Source organism: Cinclus cinclus, chromosome 7 (genome assembly GCF_963662255.1).
Source record: "Cinclus cinclus chromosome 7, bCinCin1.1, whole genome shotgun sequence".
In the NCBI taxonomy this organism is placed as follows: domain Eukaryota; kingdom Metazoa; phylum Chordata; class Aves; order Passeriformes; family Cinclidae; genus Cinclus; species Cinclus cinclus.
In genome coordinates this window covers 4,166,904-4,183,287 of record NC_085052.1, presented here as the reverse complement: position 1 = coordinate 4,183,287, position 16,384 = coordinate 4,166,904, and the positions used below count along the sequence as shown (strand labels likewise).

Here is a 16,384-nt window from a genome sequence, read left to right as displayed (position 1 = left end):
AAACTTGTCCTAAAAATTTCTTTTCTCGCTTAAATCCTTTGCGCCTAGTCTGATGCCTAACATTACTGTACACATCTTATATAAAATATAGGTGGGTCATTTTGAGAAGAGAGGAATAAAATAGGTACAAATCACCTCTGTCCTCACAGGCACCTAATACTGGTCTGGGCAACACATTCTAGGGAAAATAGGGGAAGAAGGCAGAATAGATACTCCTTCCAGTCCCTTCCAGCTTATTTGCCTGACTGTTTTGTGCTCATGCCCTCTCTCCCAAAGCTCCATACATCCAGCTGGTGAACGGAAGGCACCGATGTGAAGGTCGTGTTGAGATCTATTACAGAGGGCGGTCGGGGACAGTTTGTGATGACTTCTGGGACCTCGCAGATGCCCAGGTTGTATGCAGGCAGCTGGGATGTGGCAAGGCCATTGCAGCTCTGGGAAGTGCCTACTTTGGGCAAGGCTCAGGTGACATTGTGCTGGACAACGTGGAGTGCAGAGGGAACGAGGTGTCCTTGTTGCGCTGCAATCACGCCGGATGGAGGATCCACAACTGTGCCCACTATGAAGATGCTTCTGTTGTCTGTTCAGGTACTCCCACATTTCCCCCCCACACCCAATCCTGTCCTTTCATTCCACTGACCCTGCAGAACCAGCATGGGATCATGTTTTTCTTACTATGGTCATGTAAAAATTGCTCTTGCTCATCCATGGAAAGCAACTAAAAACCCCAAGGATCAGCTATACATTGCAGATACGTGCAACAATTATTCCAGCTAATCACCTGGCAGTGGCAATAAGGAAACAATTCAAAAATAGAGGTAAAGCTATGTCTCATACGCAGTTTATCAGGGAGGAATGGGGTTAGGTCAACTCTTAATGGATTTGTTATGGGCAACAATAATTTCACAATCACAACTCAGATTGTCATAACTCACAATTTGCTTTGGATTGTTTCCATGTTTTTCAAGTCTTCCTCAGTTTAAGTCCATTAATGCCTTTTTCCTTTGCAAATATCCATCCATTTTGAGTACTCTTACACCTTGCTGTGTTCCTTTCACTTTCTCATTATTTTTAGGAGAATGTGGGCTATTTGTATCTTATTTTCTCATGCAATAACAACAGATCACCATGAACTGAGACATGGCTGATGACAACAGATTGTTCAGATATTTTATACCTATGTTGCAGTTTTCCACGTTTCCTTAGAGAGCAAGAGCCTGGAGAGCTGAATCCATGCTAGAAGGAAGTGTTAACTACACCAGTGTTTTTCACTTAGAAGAAAAGAATAAAAATTGCTACAATACCTCTATTAATCTATGGGTGATGTGTTCAGAGCCTTTTAAAAAGTCATTTATTTCTTGCTTGCATTCATAACTCCAGTGCCTTCTACAGGCTGGATGTATCCAACAGATGGTTCAGCCTAGTCCACTCCTGCCTTTGCACCAAAGCCCCATCCCAAGACCACTGCCCAACCTGTTCCTGGGGATGTCCTGATCCTCTGCAGAAGGTCATTCACAATGGGGACAGCTCCAAGCCCTGCTGCTGCCAGCAGCCCCACAGCTCCCCCCCTTCACGTCAGGAGCCTGTAGAATACCAGGCTGTGCCTAGGCTGTCCTGGGGCTGGGAGTAGATGCCACAACAAAATCTCACCCTCTTACCATTTGGAAATACCACTTCCAAGAAAAATTTTAAATGGGATGTTACCCACCTCCACTCTCTCCACTGACCCCTGACAAGATGGACTATGCCATCAGAATAATTGTTCTTGATTTCACTTCATCCCAGAGGAACTGGTTTGTAGCTACTACACAGATGTATCCACTGCACAGTGCTCATGTGAAGGGTGTTTTTCTTCTTTTTTTCACAGAAGAGCCTGACCCAATACCAACAGAGCCAATATCAACAGATACAACAGCACTGGAGACGACCTCCATAGAACAGACAACACTCCCAGGATCAACAATGTCTCTAAGAGAGACATCAATGCCAGCATCAACAGATACAACAGCTTCAACAATGGAGACGACCCCCATAGAACAGACAACACTCCCAGAATCCCAGACATCAACGATGTCTCTAAGAGAGACACCAACAGGCCTCACAGAGGAGACAACATTCTCATTGCAGACAGACACCATGGTGCCATCATCCCCCACAACAGAGACATCCTTCCTAGTGGAGATGACCACCACAGTGCCAATGACAACCCCAGACAGCACATCACTAATGACCTTCCCAGGAGACATGTCCACTTCACCAGAGATGGAAGTGTCATCTGCTGCCCTACCACTGTTGTACGCTTTGTCTGATACAATCACCACAGAGAGACTGTCTGATATGATCACCACAACAGAGGAGATCAAAGCAGGTAACCCTGTCCAATACCACTCACTGTTCTATTTAATGCCTCTGGACTTCCTTCCCAGACCTGATTGCAGTGCAGGGAGACTCCCAGAATGACAGGACATGTGGTCTTCCCCCATTAATTGTCCAGTTCTGTTTTTCATGTCCATTCCCATGTCCATTGCCATGGCACTAATGATTTCCTTATCAGGAACATCCAGCCTGCCTCATCCGACCAGCACAGTGCTACCCACTAGAATGTCAGAGGTGTCTACCTCAGCAGAGATGACCACCGCAGCACTATCCAGTGCCACAACAGAGGTGTCCACCTCAGCAGAGATGTCCACCTCAGCAGAGATGACCACATCCACAAAAATGGTAACATCACCATTGCTGACCACCTCAAAGGAAACAGCTATGAGAGCAGAGAGAAGCACACCAGGTAACCCTGTATTCTCTCACGCACTGTTCAGTGTGTGAAACAGCAAAGTCATGATGGTCATTTCAGATGAGTGAAAGAGCTCTGCAGGATGCTGTAAGAATCATAGGACAGGGGCTCCTAGAGAATGGGCTACTCTCATCTACATGGTATTGTGCTGACTTTGTTTGGAACTGTCGTCACTGACACCAAATTCTTCCTTGCATCCACAGCTCCAGCACCCACTGGATCCAGGCCATATTCCACAGGTAATTCCAGCTCCCCAGCCTCATGCTCAGCCTCGCAGCAGCCTTGCAGTCTCCCTGTTGCAGTGGCCCACATGGGCAGAGCAGAATGCTGGGCTGGTGTGAGCTTGTGCCTTGTGCCTTGTGCCGTGTGCCAGGGGCCAGCGTGCGGCTGCGGGGCGGCAGGAACGACTGCGAGGGCCGCGTGGAGCTGTACGATGGCAGCACGTGGGGGACGGTGTGTGACGACCAGTGGGACCTGCGGGATGCCCAGGTGGTGTGCCAGCAGCTGGGCTGTGGCCAGCCTCTGGCTGCACTGGACACTTCCCACTTTGGCATGGGCTCCGGCCGCATCTTCCTGGACGACGTGCAGTGCCGCGGGGATGAGCCCTCCCTGCAGATGTGCCGGCACAATGGCTGGGGCATGCACAACTGTGGGCACGTGGAGGATGCCAGTGTCATCTGTGCAGGTGGGTGGCCAGCATAGTCCAGCAGCTCAAACCAGACAGGTTCAGGTGTCCTACATGGGAAGCAGCCATGCAGAGCCAGGGCAGAGAGGAGACCCTGGGGTGTTCTGCTGCCGATGCTGAAAAACATGTTATGCAAAATCCCCATTTTTACACCAAGAGGGCATAACAGGTTCTCCAGTCCCATAGGTGTTGGTGCTCCATGTATTTGCAAAGAGTAGGTTTGTGGGATCACGGCATGGGCTGTACTGAAGATATATCAGACTGGATAGGTCAATGGCAGGACTTCCATGCCCTTTGCTCCCTTTATTCCTTGAGCCTAGCATTTTCATGCCCATGTCTACATCCATGTGCACATCCACGTCCATGTCTGTGACCATCTACTGCAACAAGTGTGCTGCCTTTATTATCCTTTTAGTCACTATCTCTTTTCCTTGCAGCTGCCAATCCAACTCCTGCTCAATGGCCGTACACAACAGGTAATTCCTTCCCACCCATACTATTTCTAGTTCTATAGTGAACCCCACCCTAGCCCAAGAGAAGAGACGGGGCCTGCTGGGATGAGCCTGTGCACTGCAATGTCGCTGGTGCCTTCTGCCCTTGGCAAGGGGTCTTGTCATTCGAGGGCTTCTGCCAGGGAGGATCTGAGACTCAGTACAATGGCAGCTGCAGTGGTGTTGAGTCCAAGTCCTGGTCTGCCAGACACTTCATGGCTCCTGGCTGTGAGGCAGCAAGTACCAAGTGGATGAGGCCAATCTCTTCCCTCAAGCCCGTGTGCTTGCCAGGCCTGCTCAAGACACAGCTATCTGTCCTGATGCCTGGTCATGGTTGTAGCTTTGCAACCATCAGGCAAAGGTGGCCAGTCCCTTGTGGATACCCTGTCAGGGCCCATAGCCTCAAACATCTGCAAGGGATATGCACGGTACCCCTCAGGAGGTGTCCCAAGAATATAGTGTGCAAAACTGGCTTTTTGGCAAATGCTTCCCATGCCCTTAGCAGCTCCCCAGACCCCCAGGCTGTTCTCATGGTGGAGAGCATCAGTCTTCCATGCACCTGGAGTCTTTGCTCTCTCACTCCCTTTCCTTGTTTTCCTTAGGTTTACACCACTTCAAATCAAAGTCACTGGGGCAAAATCTGCAAAACATTTAGGGAGGTGGGGGATGTGGATGCTGAGGTGTGGGAAACCCGATGTTGTGCCTTGTGCCGTGTGCCAGGGGCCAGCGTGCGGCTGCGGGGCGGCAGGAACGGCTGCGAGGGCCGCGTGGAGCTGTACGATGGCAGCACGTGGGGGACGGTGTGTGACGACCAGTGGGACCTGCGGGATGCCCAGGTGGTGTGCCAGCAGCTGGGCTGTGGCCAGCCCGTGGACGCCCCACAAAATGCTCGCTTTGGCATGGGCTCCGGCCGCATCTTCCTGGACGACGTGCAGTGCCGTGGGGATGAGCCCTCCCTGCAGATGTGCCGGCACAATGGCTGGGGCGTGCACAACTGTGGGCATGTGGAGGATGCCAGTGTCATCTGTGCAGGTGGGTGGCCAGCAGAGAACACCAGCCCTTTACATATCACTCTGAGAGCATTCCAGGTCTGTCCTTTGGGAACAGACAAGCTCAGCTCTCCAACTGGGGCCAGGGCAGAAGCAAGGCTGGGGTCTTCCGCCACCTGGGGCTGAAGTCTATGGGCTGCATAAGACACATTTTTACACAGAGAGGGCACACTGGGTTTTCTACACTACCTGCTTTAGAGGCTAAATGAGGGGGCAAAGAGCAGGAGGATGGGATTGTTCTTTGGGGAGGATGAGGCAGGACTTGGGACAGGTCCAGTTAGTACCAGATTGGTGGGAAAGGCAGGACCCAAGTTCTCTTGCCCCTTTAGTCCAACAGCCTGAATTTTCATGTCCATGGTCATGAAGATGTTCATATCCAATTCCATATACAGTCACAAACCTCACTATGCTTTTGTTCACGCCCTCTTTTCCTTTGCAGCCGCCCATCCAACTACTCCTACTCAATGGCCACGCACAACCGGTAGGTCCTGCTCACCCAACTAATGCTAAATTTTAAAGCCAGCTTCAGTCTGGCACAATAGGAGAAGAGAGGAGTCCAATACTGCTGATCCTGATCAGTGCAAAGCTGCTGATCCCCTTGGCCCATGACAAGTCCAGGGTGGCAGAAGGGTCCCCATTTGGGTTGGTTTGCTCCCAAGGGTTGCAAAGGGTTTTTCTGGAAATGCCTCAGTGAATCAATGATTCCTGCACCCAGGCAGCTCCAACAGGACACCAAAAGGACACCAACAGATCCCTGGACAGGGCTAGACTGCTGTCTGCATTCCTGGAGCCTATTGTTAAAAACAATCCTCCCCAAATTGCTTTTGGGTCTGCACTGCTGCAGCTCATGGTCACTGGAGCAAAATCTTCAAAGCAATGGGGAAGCTCGAGGCTATGGCTGCAGAGTTGGTGGAAACCTGATGTTGTGCCTTGTGCCGTGTGCCAGGGGCCAGCGTGCGGCTGCGGGGCAGCAGGAACGGCTGCGAGGGCCGCGTGGAGCTGTACGATGGCAGCACGTGGGGGACGGTGTGTGACGACCAGTGGGACCTGCGGGATGCCCAGGTGGTGTGCCAGCAGCTGGGCTGTGGCCAGCCCGTGGACGCCCCACAAAATGCTCGCTTTGGCATGGGCTCCGGCCGCATCTTCCTGGACGACGTGCAGTGCCGTGGGGATGAGCCCTCCCTGCAGATGTGCCGGCACAATGGCTGGGGCATGCACAACTGTGGGCATGTGGAGGATGCCAGTGTCATCTGTGCAGGTGGGTGGCCAGCAGAGAACACCAGCCCTTTACATATCATTCTAAGAGGGTTCTGGGTCTGGCCAAGATAGAGGTGAGGCTGGGGTTCTTCTGCTGCTGCTTGAGAATGAAGCCAATGTCATGCACAATCCTCATTCTTGCACAGAGAGGGAACAGCAGGCTCTCCACAATTCCTGCTCTTGGCATTGAAAGAGGGACAAAGTTCTGGATTGAGGCATTGTTCTTTATGGAGGATGGGGCAGCAGTAGGGAGAGGTCAGGCTGGTGCCGGCATGGGGGAAAGGAAGGAAAGAGCTCCATCCACCCTCTCTCCTGGCATTTGGCCTCCAGCTCTGGTTTTCATGGCCATGGCCATTGAACTCATCACCTCCCTAACAGAGACATCCAGCCCACCAGAGATGAACACTACAACACCAGCCCCTGCCACAACCATGGTGTCCACCTCAGCACTGCTTACCACCACAACAACAGCGGCTACCACAGCAGAGAGCAGCACACCAGGTAACCCTGTCCACTCTCACTCACTGTTCTCCCTGACCTCCCTTGCCAGAGCTTACTGCACTGCAGGGAGTCTCCCAGCCCTACTGGGCCTCTCCAGTTCGGCCACCACAAACTAAAGTGAGGATGCAAACACAGCATGGGGAAGAGCTGGCAAGTGGGGCAGCTGTGCTTTGAGTCAAGGAACTCTGCAGCCATTGCTGGTTTAATGAAACTCTTTGCAGAGGCATTGCGTCTCATTGCAACCAGGAGAAAAAAGTTCATTCTGCAGTTAAGGAACTGCCTCAAGTCCTGCATGGGCGGAATCAGACATTACTTTCCATGTTTATTTCCCATGTTCTGACACTGGGAATGTGGCTGGAGGAAAAGAAAGCTGCTGCCTTAAATATTTTGAAATTTTGGAGAGATTACTGTATGCTCAGGGGTCCTGTGTGAACTCATGATGGTCATTTCAGATGAGTGAAAGAGCTCTGCAGGATGCTGTAAGAATCATAGGACAGGGGCTCCTAGAGAATGGGCTACTCTCATCTACATGGCATTGTACTGACTTTGTTTGGAACTGTCGTCACTGACACCAAATTCTTCCTTGCATCCACAGCTCCAGCACCCACTGGATCCAGGCCATATTCCACAGGTAATTCCAGCTCCCCAGCCTCATGCTCAGCCTCGCAGCAGCCTTGCAGTCTCCCTGTTGCAGTGGCCCACATGGGCAGAGCAGAATGCTGGGCTGGTGTGAGCTTGTGCCTTGTGCCTTGTGCCGTGTGCCAGGGGCCAGCGTGCGGCTGCGGGGCGGCAGGAACGACTGCGAGGGCCGCGTGGAGCTGTACGATGGCAGCACGTGGGGGACGGTGTGTGACGACCAGTGGGACCTGCGGGATGCCCAGGTGGTGTGCCAGCAGCTGGGCTGTGGCCAGCCCGTGGACGCCCCACAAAATGCTCGCTTTGGCATGGGCTCCGGCCGCATCTTCCTGGACGACGTGCAGTGCCGCGGGGATGAGCCCTCCCTGCAGATGTGCCGGCACAATGGCTGGGGCATGCACAACTGCAGGCACAGGGAGGATGCCAGTGTCATCTGTGCAGGTGGGTGGCCAGCAGAGTCCATCTGAAAGGGTTTGGGTTCCTCCAGTGAAATCAGGCATACTGACTTCTCTTAGCAGAACAGGGGCTGAGCAACGAGGTGACAAAGAGCAGATTGAGAGATTGTAGAGTGTGAAAGATGGAGCAAGCCTGGGAGCACATCAGACTGGAATCTGGATGGGGGAAAGGCTGGACAGAAATCCATGCTCTCTTCCCCTTTTAGTCCTACAGCCTGGATTTTCATGTCCATGTCCATGTCCACATCCATGTCAATCTGTTGTTCCAATCCTGCTGGATTTGCTGGCCATTTGTTGATTCCATGTTCTTTGTTGCAGCCACCCAGCCAACACTTCCTGCTCAATGGCCGGTCCAAACAGGTAAGTCCAACTCACCCATTTTAGGCTTGCTTTTAAAGCCATCCTGAGTCTGGCACGATAAGAATAGAGGGGAGTCCAATAGGGCTAATCCTGGCTGGTGCAAAGCTGCTGTTCCCTCTGTCCCTGACATGTTCAGGGTGCATGGGTGTCCCCCTCAGTGAATGGGCCCTATGCATGGGTGACAAAGGGTTTTTCTGCATATGACCCAGCGTCTTGAGCACTTCTGTCCCCAGGGAGATCCAGCAGCCCCCAGCAGGTCCCTGGACAGGGCACATAATGCTATCTCTATACCCAGGGTAATGAAACTCTTTGCAGAGGCATTGCCTCTCACTGCAGCCAGGAGAAATAGGCCCAAGTTTCAATCTGCCTTCACCTTTTCAATTCCTGCATGGGTAGTACCTGAGCTGTTTCCAGACAAATGCTGGGTTTTGGAGTATGATCAGAAGAAATGAGAATATGATCATTTGCAGTGGAGGCAACTGTGTCTACTATGGAGCTCTTGGCCCTCAGTGCCTGGCCTCCTGTTTCCACTTCCCTGCCTCCCTGTGATCCCCATTTTAACACTCTGTGACTCAAGGCAAGTCCGTGTCTAGGCTCCAGTACCTTTCTCATGACCTGCCCTTCTCACCTGTGTCTCTTCTTCCTCCACACCCACAGCTCCAGTGGCCACCTCAACACCTCCACCAGGTAATGCTCTTCTGTGCTACTTCTTACCTTGTTCATTTGTGATCTGGCTCTCTCCCTGTTGCACATCTCTGTAAATTTGTCTTTTGTCTCTACGACAATATCTCTGCAAGTGTAAGTGATCTTTTTCAAGCAGAACATAAAATGGATTTTCATCTTTAACTGTCACATCTTGTAGGATTTATGTTCAGAGCTTGTGCTCACCTTCCTACAAAGACACTTTTAGGATTACCTGTGTGTTTAGCAGGAATTATGTCATTCATGCTGGTAGAAACACTAAAGCTTTTTGCAGCTATGTTTATTCTTAATACTTTTCCCAACAGCCTGCATTACTTATTTCAGTCTGAGACCAGAAAATTAAAGTTTTCTCGAAACCTGCAACTTACTTGCCCTCCAAAGACCTTATGGGAATAAAGAGAAGCATCAGAGTAACTGATGAGAAACTGTCTGTTCAGGAAGGTACTTCCATTTCAACAGTTATGACACCTACCAGAACTGACCTCAACTCTAAAAAGAGGCAGAAAGCATCCAGGTGTTACCTGCCCAGCCTGAAGAGGGTAGTCTGACACCACGGATGGAACTTCACTGCTGAGGGAATTCCAAATCCAACAAGAAAGCAATCCTAAAGTTAAAACAAATATTAGTTTTGATTCAGCTGCTAAAGACTATCACCTGCAGTCAGCAGGGAACCTGCTTTTCGATTGCTGTGAATGAGGCACATACAGCTCAAGTGCACTTTTGCAGAGGTTACTGTAAGTAAATTCTTTCCCATTTCTTTCTGCAGCACTTTATTTTTGTGGTGGCTCAGCCTCAGATTCCTCTGGGATGCTCCAGAGTCCCAACTATCCTGGAAGTTATCCAAACAATGCTGACTGCGTGTGGGAAATACAAGTAGAGAACAATTTCCGTGTAACACTCACATTTAGAGATATTGAGTAAGTAAAACATTTATTCCGTGAGCAAATATCAAAGTCAAACTTCTTGAGAAGATTGAAATCTTATCTGAAACAGGCAACCATCCCAATTTTAAAGATACTTCCAATAACATCCACACTTGGAAGACCAGATCAAAATCTGTCTGTATTCCTGTTGCATTTTTTACTCACCATTTTATGCTAAAGCTGCATAAAAGCCAGATTAAATTTGTGCTGAGAAAAGTTTAAATGCTGAAAGATTTTATCAGATGTAAGGCAGTGAAATCAGAATTTATGAAATGGATTTGACAAGGTGCTGATATTTTTCTACCAAGGATGCAAAGCGGGACATGTCAGCATGACTATGTTGAAGTCTATGATGGACCTCTCCACTCTTCCCCTCTTCTTGGGAGATTCTGTTCTGGTTCCTTTCCCACATATGTGTCCTCTTCAAACATGATGAGTGTTCGCTTCCACAGTGATTCCAGAAACTCCTTCAGAGGGTTTCAGGCTCACTACTCCTCCATTCCAGCTGGTCACAACACTAGTAAGTTCCTGGCCAGTGTTTCTCAACAGACAAGCCTATGTATTGCTTTTGTTTGCAAGATAAATGTGTGTAAATTTAAAGATATTTGTGGAAATTGAGTTATGTGTGTGAAATACAGTGGGTTGGGGTGGGAACTTCCTGACTTCTAAATTAAAGAAAAAAATGCCTGTAATCATTAACAAATTCCTAAATTCAGAAATATATTGTACCTTCCTCTTCTGCCAGCCATCCAGTGCCTGCCAGACTACATGCACGTAGTGGTCAGCAGACACTACCTGCAGTCTCAGGGCTACTCAGCACAGAGGGTCACCCTGACCGACAATCGCTGCAGACCGACTGTCACGTCACAGGAGGTTGTGTTCAACATCCCCTACAACAGCTGTGGGACAATACAGGAGGTACACTCCCTGTTTTGGGCACTCAATTGCATACCTTAGCTTAACAAAACTTAGAACAGAGACGGGATGTGCCAAAAAGCACAATTCCCAATTTTAAATTGCATTTTTAAACAGGAGAACAACGATACAATCAACTACTCCAACACGATCAGGGTTGCATCTTCCGGGTATGTAATCAAGAGGAAGAAGAACATCAATTTGCACGTCAGCTGCAAAATGCTGAGGAAGAGCTGGCAGCAGGTGATGTATGCTGCTGAGGACACCGTGGACGTGAACGAGTACCAGTTTGGCAGATATGACATGAACATCACCTTCTACGATTCCCCAGCGTTCCGGCGGCAAGTGCGCAGCTCTCCCTACTACATCGACCTCAACCAAAACCTGTACCTCCAAGCTTGTCTTCACAGCTCAGACCCAAACCTGAAGGTGGTTGTGGACACGTGTGTGGCATCACCTGACCGTCATGATTTTAACACGCTGGCCTATTACTTAGTCAGGAACGGGTAAGAGCTTTCTTCAAGTTGTCAGAAGTGCGCCTGTCATCCCCGTTTATTTTAAATAATACAGTCAATCTGGATGGGGTTAGAACTCACTATCAACAGACTGTGAAAAATGGTCTTCGTTTTTTTTAATTTTTACAGTACGAGCCCGGAAATAAGGAATTATATTTAGACCTTACTATCATTTCATTTCACTTACTCCATCATTGTCCTGTGAACAAAACTCAAAGTAGCAGGAGAAAAGTAGATGAGACAGTGGAAACTGGCAGTAGGAATTGCTATCCTAGCAGTTAAATATTTTAGTAAAACCAGGTCAAGCATTTGACTAATTTTTTTATGCCTTGTATAACACTGACATTATTAACAGTTTGTTGCTCCCTCTTCACCACTTAAAGTGTCCTTCTCTTGGAGCAGAAGAGTTGCCAATACTCCAGCTGCTTCATAGTACTTTAAAAAATCTGTAATTTATAGATTACATATACATAGCATAGTATAGTCCATACTATGCTATGAAAGTTACATTTTTATCCCACTGCTTTCCTAGTACCCAACTATGATATAATTCAGCTTTAATCTAAATTTTGCAGGAATATATAATAACAAATGGAATAATTTGAATTATAATTTTGCAGGATGTGTGCATCCATGAAGACTAATTCCCTTTTTTGCTCCTTTCTAGGTGTCCTAGAGATTCTTCCTATGCCACCTACTACTCCCCTTCCGGCCACTTTGCTCGGTTCAAATTTAATGCCTTTGAGTTCATGAGCCGGCACCCGTCCGTGTACCTGAAGTGCCAGATGCTGGTCTGCAGGCTCAGGGACTACTCCTCCCACTGCTACCGGGGCTGCAGCTCCAGGGCCAAGAGAGACACCAGCTCTGCTGAGGAAGAAGTGGATGTGGTGGTTGGGCCCCTTCAGCTCCGAGAAGGGCATGCTCCGAGTGTAAACACTGGGAAAGCACAATAAATTTCTCTCACATTTGCTCTAGGATGACCAACGGGCTTCAAGAAAAGCCACAGTTCTGTGGCCTGTCACTGAAATCTGCTTTTGCCAACTTTGCCATAAAAAGGAAGGGATCAACAGCTTGCAAGCTTCTGCTTTCAACCCTCATTTTTAAAAAGTGTAACTGCTCTGGCTGTGCCAAAGGAGACTTGCCTGGGATCCATTTTAATGCTTTAACTCCTTGAATTGTGCTAATTAGCTCCAGTCTGATTGTGAATTTGGTGGCACCCAGGGATGTGGTTTATTGGTGGACTTATCTGTGCTAGTTTAATAGTGGGACTCGATAACCTTAAAGGTCTTTTCTAACCTAAATGATCCCATGATTCCATGATAGCCAGCTGGGAGCAAATCCCCAGCTTTCTTGAGAAATATTTCATTCCCTCAGTTGTCTTCTGCTTGTGAAGTTTACTTTGTTGAGTTGTCATCCCTGCTAATATGAAGCTGTCCAAATAGTTGAAAGCAATGAATCTGCGAGTTTGCTTATTTCTGACTTTGATCTGGGAGCCATCCCTTTAACACTGGAGCTCTTTGTGCCTTGGTCTTTAAAATGCTGAGATCAAACCCCAATAACTTTCACTCATGGCTCTTCTAGCAACCAGAATTGTGGCTGTAAAATATTCTAATAATTTTGAGTATTGTTTTTAATGCTATATTTCTCACTGAAACAATGATGGGTCTGTGCTTATTTATAAAATGCAGAGATTTCCAAGACTAAAATTAATCTGTTCTGTGAGCAGTGCAATTTACAATCGAAGGAAGGAATGTTTACAAACCAGTAAATCTATTTTGTCTTTCAAATTTATGTCTCTGTGCTTAAAATACAAATATTTTACTGTGTTGAAGAGTGTGGTCTGTTTGGTTAAAAATTACTAGTGATGGTCTGAGCCTCTGCTTCTGAAACACTACACAGGGAACTTCTAAATATGTTAATACAGAATTTATCTTAATATAAATATTTAAATATTTTCCCCCCCGCTGCTGAAAATTCCCTTACACCAGTGGCTGGTGCTGTCACCCTCCTGGCAGTTGTTGTTTCTGTTCTTGATGGTTTTCCTGCAAAACTGGCACTGAAGAAGCTGCTTTCACATGAGGTAATGTCAGAGCAAAGGTCAGCATCGCTCACAGGATGAATGCAGGGCAAACCTTACATATTATGAGCCACCAAAATGCTTCACTGATGACAGTCTCACATGTGCCATTTGTGGGAAGCTGTGGTATCTTTATCTACAAAAAATTCTGCTACAATGCCTTAAAACAGTTTTGTAATCCTAACACCTCTTAAAAGATTAAGAAATAATTTCAACTTTCATGCCACAAGTTGTCTGGCACAATTATTTTATTGTTTTTCTCCTCTTTAATTCTCCTCTCTCATCATTCTAAAACCATTTATCTGATGCCTCAAAATTTTGTGAGCTGGAGTGAAAATGTGAATGAGGAATCAAGAAATATTTCAAGGTTTATTGAAAAGAAGGAACATTTAATTTTATGAGAATGGATCATCTCTGGAAAGGAAGTGTGAAAATTGATCTTACCACAACCATATTCTAATCATTTTGAGCATTGATTAATATCTTTTCCATTAAGTTTTAACTTCTCTAGATTGAATAAATCCAAATTCAAAATACGCTGAGCTGTTAAAGATGTTTTGTTTGCAATCTTTAAGTCTGTAAAACACAATCCATTCTAAAGGCTTGTTATATCAGCTTGTAGCTTTCCCATTATCATACATCCTAAACCAGGCAAAAACACAAATATCATCCAAGAGATTAAACCTCAACCAGGAGACTTTTTGGCTCTCACTCAAATGTCAGTCAGGAGGTGGAAGTCATTTCATATCTGCTTTCCAGAAGGAAGAGTTTTGTTCAATTTTTATTACTTTTGCATGCTGTTCACAAAACTATTTATTTTTTTTTCCCTCCATGGTTTGTGATTGTGAGGAGTTTGGCTTCTCAGGACTTACCCAGACTTTCAGAATGTCTTGTGCACATTCATAAACCAGACTGAAATATGCTGGAAATGCAAACAGCCAAATGCCACATAAACATTTATCACTGGTGCATGAAAACATGAAAAGCAAGACCTGTGTTTTTTTGCCTTTCATGTCTTAGTTTAAAAAATACAAAGAATTAAAGCCAAAATGTAAGCTAAAATTGTTTATTTGGCCTTTTGTTTTGGTTTTTTTGTTTGTTTTGTAGGGGATCAGTGCTATGCCTATCTCACAGTGAAGGCTGGTGCCTGCAAACACAAGGGTCTCAAGAACCAGGAGCACGTGAAGGACACTCCTTTGCTCTTCTTAAATGAGATTTATGGGGGCTGCTTCTTTTTGTCACCTCCTCTGCCCTCAGACAAGACACAGCAACCCTCACTTGGCAGCTTTTTCCTTTGAATAACTGTCTGCCTTTGCTATCAGATTATTTCATTTCCTCCTGGTGTGTCTGTCACAGCTCAACCACGTAGATGTTCTTGTTCACTCAGTTGATCATCTCAGCACCAATAATAAATACTTTGTTTGCAGCACCATGAGAAAATCCCTTAGAAATGACAATCCAGTGACTGAATTACACCCTGCACTGGTGCTGGCTGGGGTAAGTAATTTTCTTCCTAGCACTGGTAGGATTCTTGTTTGGATTTAGGATGAGAATGATGTTGAGAACACAATGATGGTTTTCAGCAACTCTCACACTCAGTCAAGGATTTGTCAGCTCCTTGTGCTTCTGTGCCAGTGAGGAGGCAGGGGGGGCTCAAGACATTTTATTTTTTTTTATTTTATTTTATTTTATTTTATTTTATTTTATTTTATTTTCCCCCAATTCTCTCCCCCATCCCACAAACAAACAGCTGAAAGTACTTAGAACTCTGTCAAAATTCCACATTCCTGAGAAACTCTCCTGAAGGATTCTTTAATGGGAAAAGAAGGGATCAAAATCAATTTGATTTTAATTACATGTATATATTTTAGTAAATAATTGCATGGGGTCTATGGGTTCCTGACTTCATGCTGTTCCCAGTGCTAACAAGCCACCTCTTTGGCCAGAGCTGGTGTTGAAGCAAAGCTCAGAAACAAAGTTCATGTTTGGTTGTTTGTATGCCGAATTTTCTGTCCTGTTTATCCTTCTATTCTAATTTTGGAATATGAAGCAGATAGTTCAACTCTGTAGTCCTCCTTCCCAGGAACCTGCCACAAAAATATTTATAACTGGGTATAAATAAACATTGTTTAGTTTCTGCATCTCATAGCCAGCAAGTAGATTCATTTTCCAGTTGTTAATAACAAATCCTCATGTAGATTGGGATTTCAAAAAGCTAATTAGAGTTTGCAGGGTATGGGGTAAGAAACACCATTTTTCTTATTTTCCGTGCTTTCTCCCCATGCTTTCCCATGGAATGCCACAGATACTCATTGACATCAATGTGAATCCAGCAGCTGAGCACAACCTTCTGCTCCCAGTTCTGCCTTAGGGGTCCTTTAATGGCCAATCACTGCTTGAACCAAATTCCAATTATATAACTAAAGGAATATACTCTGGAGATCATTACACTCAACTGATAATCCTATTTTCTCAGTTAACTCCACCAGACTCACCAAGTCACAACCAAGCTTTTTTAACAGGATTGCACTAGAATCTCCCTATTGCGCTTTTAATGTTTTTAGCTGTTTTTATTTAGATGGCGAAAACTAAGGAGACACTAAAATTCACACAGCAGCTTGTGAATATCAGGAGTTGTTCTCTCTCAGACTCACGACACAAGAAGTCTATTTTAATGAAATCTCTCCTGGCTGAGGAAGCTTGCCAGTGACCCAGCTGCTCCCAGAGGAGTGAGAGTTGTTTCCATTTCCTAGAATAACACTTGGAGCACCTCTTGCCCTGAATCACCTCATCATCTGGTGCTCATCCAACCAAATATTCGCTTTTTTTCCTGAAATAAGTGGATTAGTCACCAGGTGTAATGTACACATTAATTGTGCTGCTACTGTTCCAAAGAGCCTGCCAAGTCTGAATGACTGTCTCTTTTTTTTTTCCTGTATTTTTCTGTTTTCAGGAACCATCATTTCAGAGAGGTGGGTTCTCTGTTTCCTCCTAGTGACTGTCTAGAGATGTTGAGCTGCTTCAGAA

The 16,384-nt window shown here is 46.5% G+C and overlaps 1 protein-coding gene across 1 annotated transcript in view; it reads left to right on the top strand.

Moving 5' to 3' along the window:
• DMBT1 (deleted in malignant brain tumors 1) overlaps window positions 1-16,067 on the top strand; it is a 38,669-nt gene extending 22,602 nt beyond the window's left edge. The window contains exons 26-45 of the mRNA XM_062496607.1: window positions 277-588; window positions 1,868-2,368; window positions 2,611-2,785; window positions 3,094-3,476; window positions 3,914-3,952; window positions 4,688-4,999; window positions 5,456-5,497; window positions 5,963-6,274; window positions 6,604-6,774; window positions 7,540-7,851; window positions 8,883-8,912; window positions 9,694-9,844; window positions 10,159-10,370; window positions 10,596-10,768; window positions 10,883-11,271; window positions 11,948-12,196; window positions 12,256-12,389; window positions 14,465-14,538; window positions 14,714-14,854; window positions 15,936-16,067. Coding sequence (XP_062352591.1) covers window positions 277-588; window positions 1,868-2,368; window positions 2,611-2,785; window positions 3,094-3,476; window positions 3,914-3,952; window positions 4,688-4,999; window positions 5,456-5,497; window positions 5,963-6,274; window positions 6,604-6,774; window positions 7,540-7,851; window positions 8,883-8,912; window positions 9,694-9,844; window positions 10,159-10,370; window positions 10,596-10,768; window positions 10,883-11,271; window positions 11,948-12,196; window positions 12,256-12,389; window positions 14,465-14,538; window positions 14,714-14,854; window positions 15,936-16,067 — 4,244 coding nt within the window. The remainder of the gene's footprint in view (window positions 1-276; window positions 589-1,867; window positions 2,369-2,610; window positions 2,786-3,093; window positions 3,477-3,913; window positions 3,953-4,687; window positions 5,000-5,455; window positions 5,498-5,962; window positions 6,275-6,603; window positions 6,775-7,539; window positions 7,852-8,882; window positions 8,913-9,693; window positions 9,845-10,158; window positions 10,371-10,595; window positions 10,769-10,882; window positions 11,272-11,947; window positions 12,197-12,255; window positions 12,390-14,464; window positions 14,539-14,713; window positions 14,855-15,935) is intronic.
• Window positions 16,068-16,384: the final 317 nt, after the last annotated feature.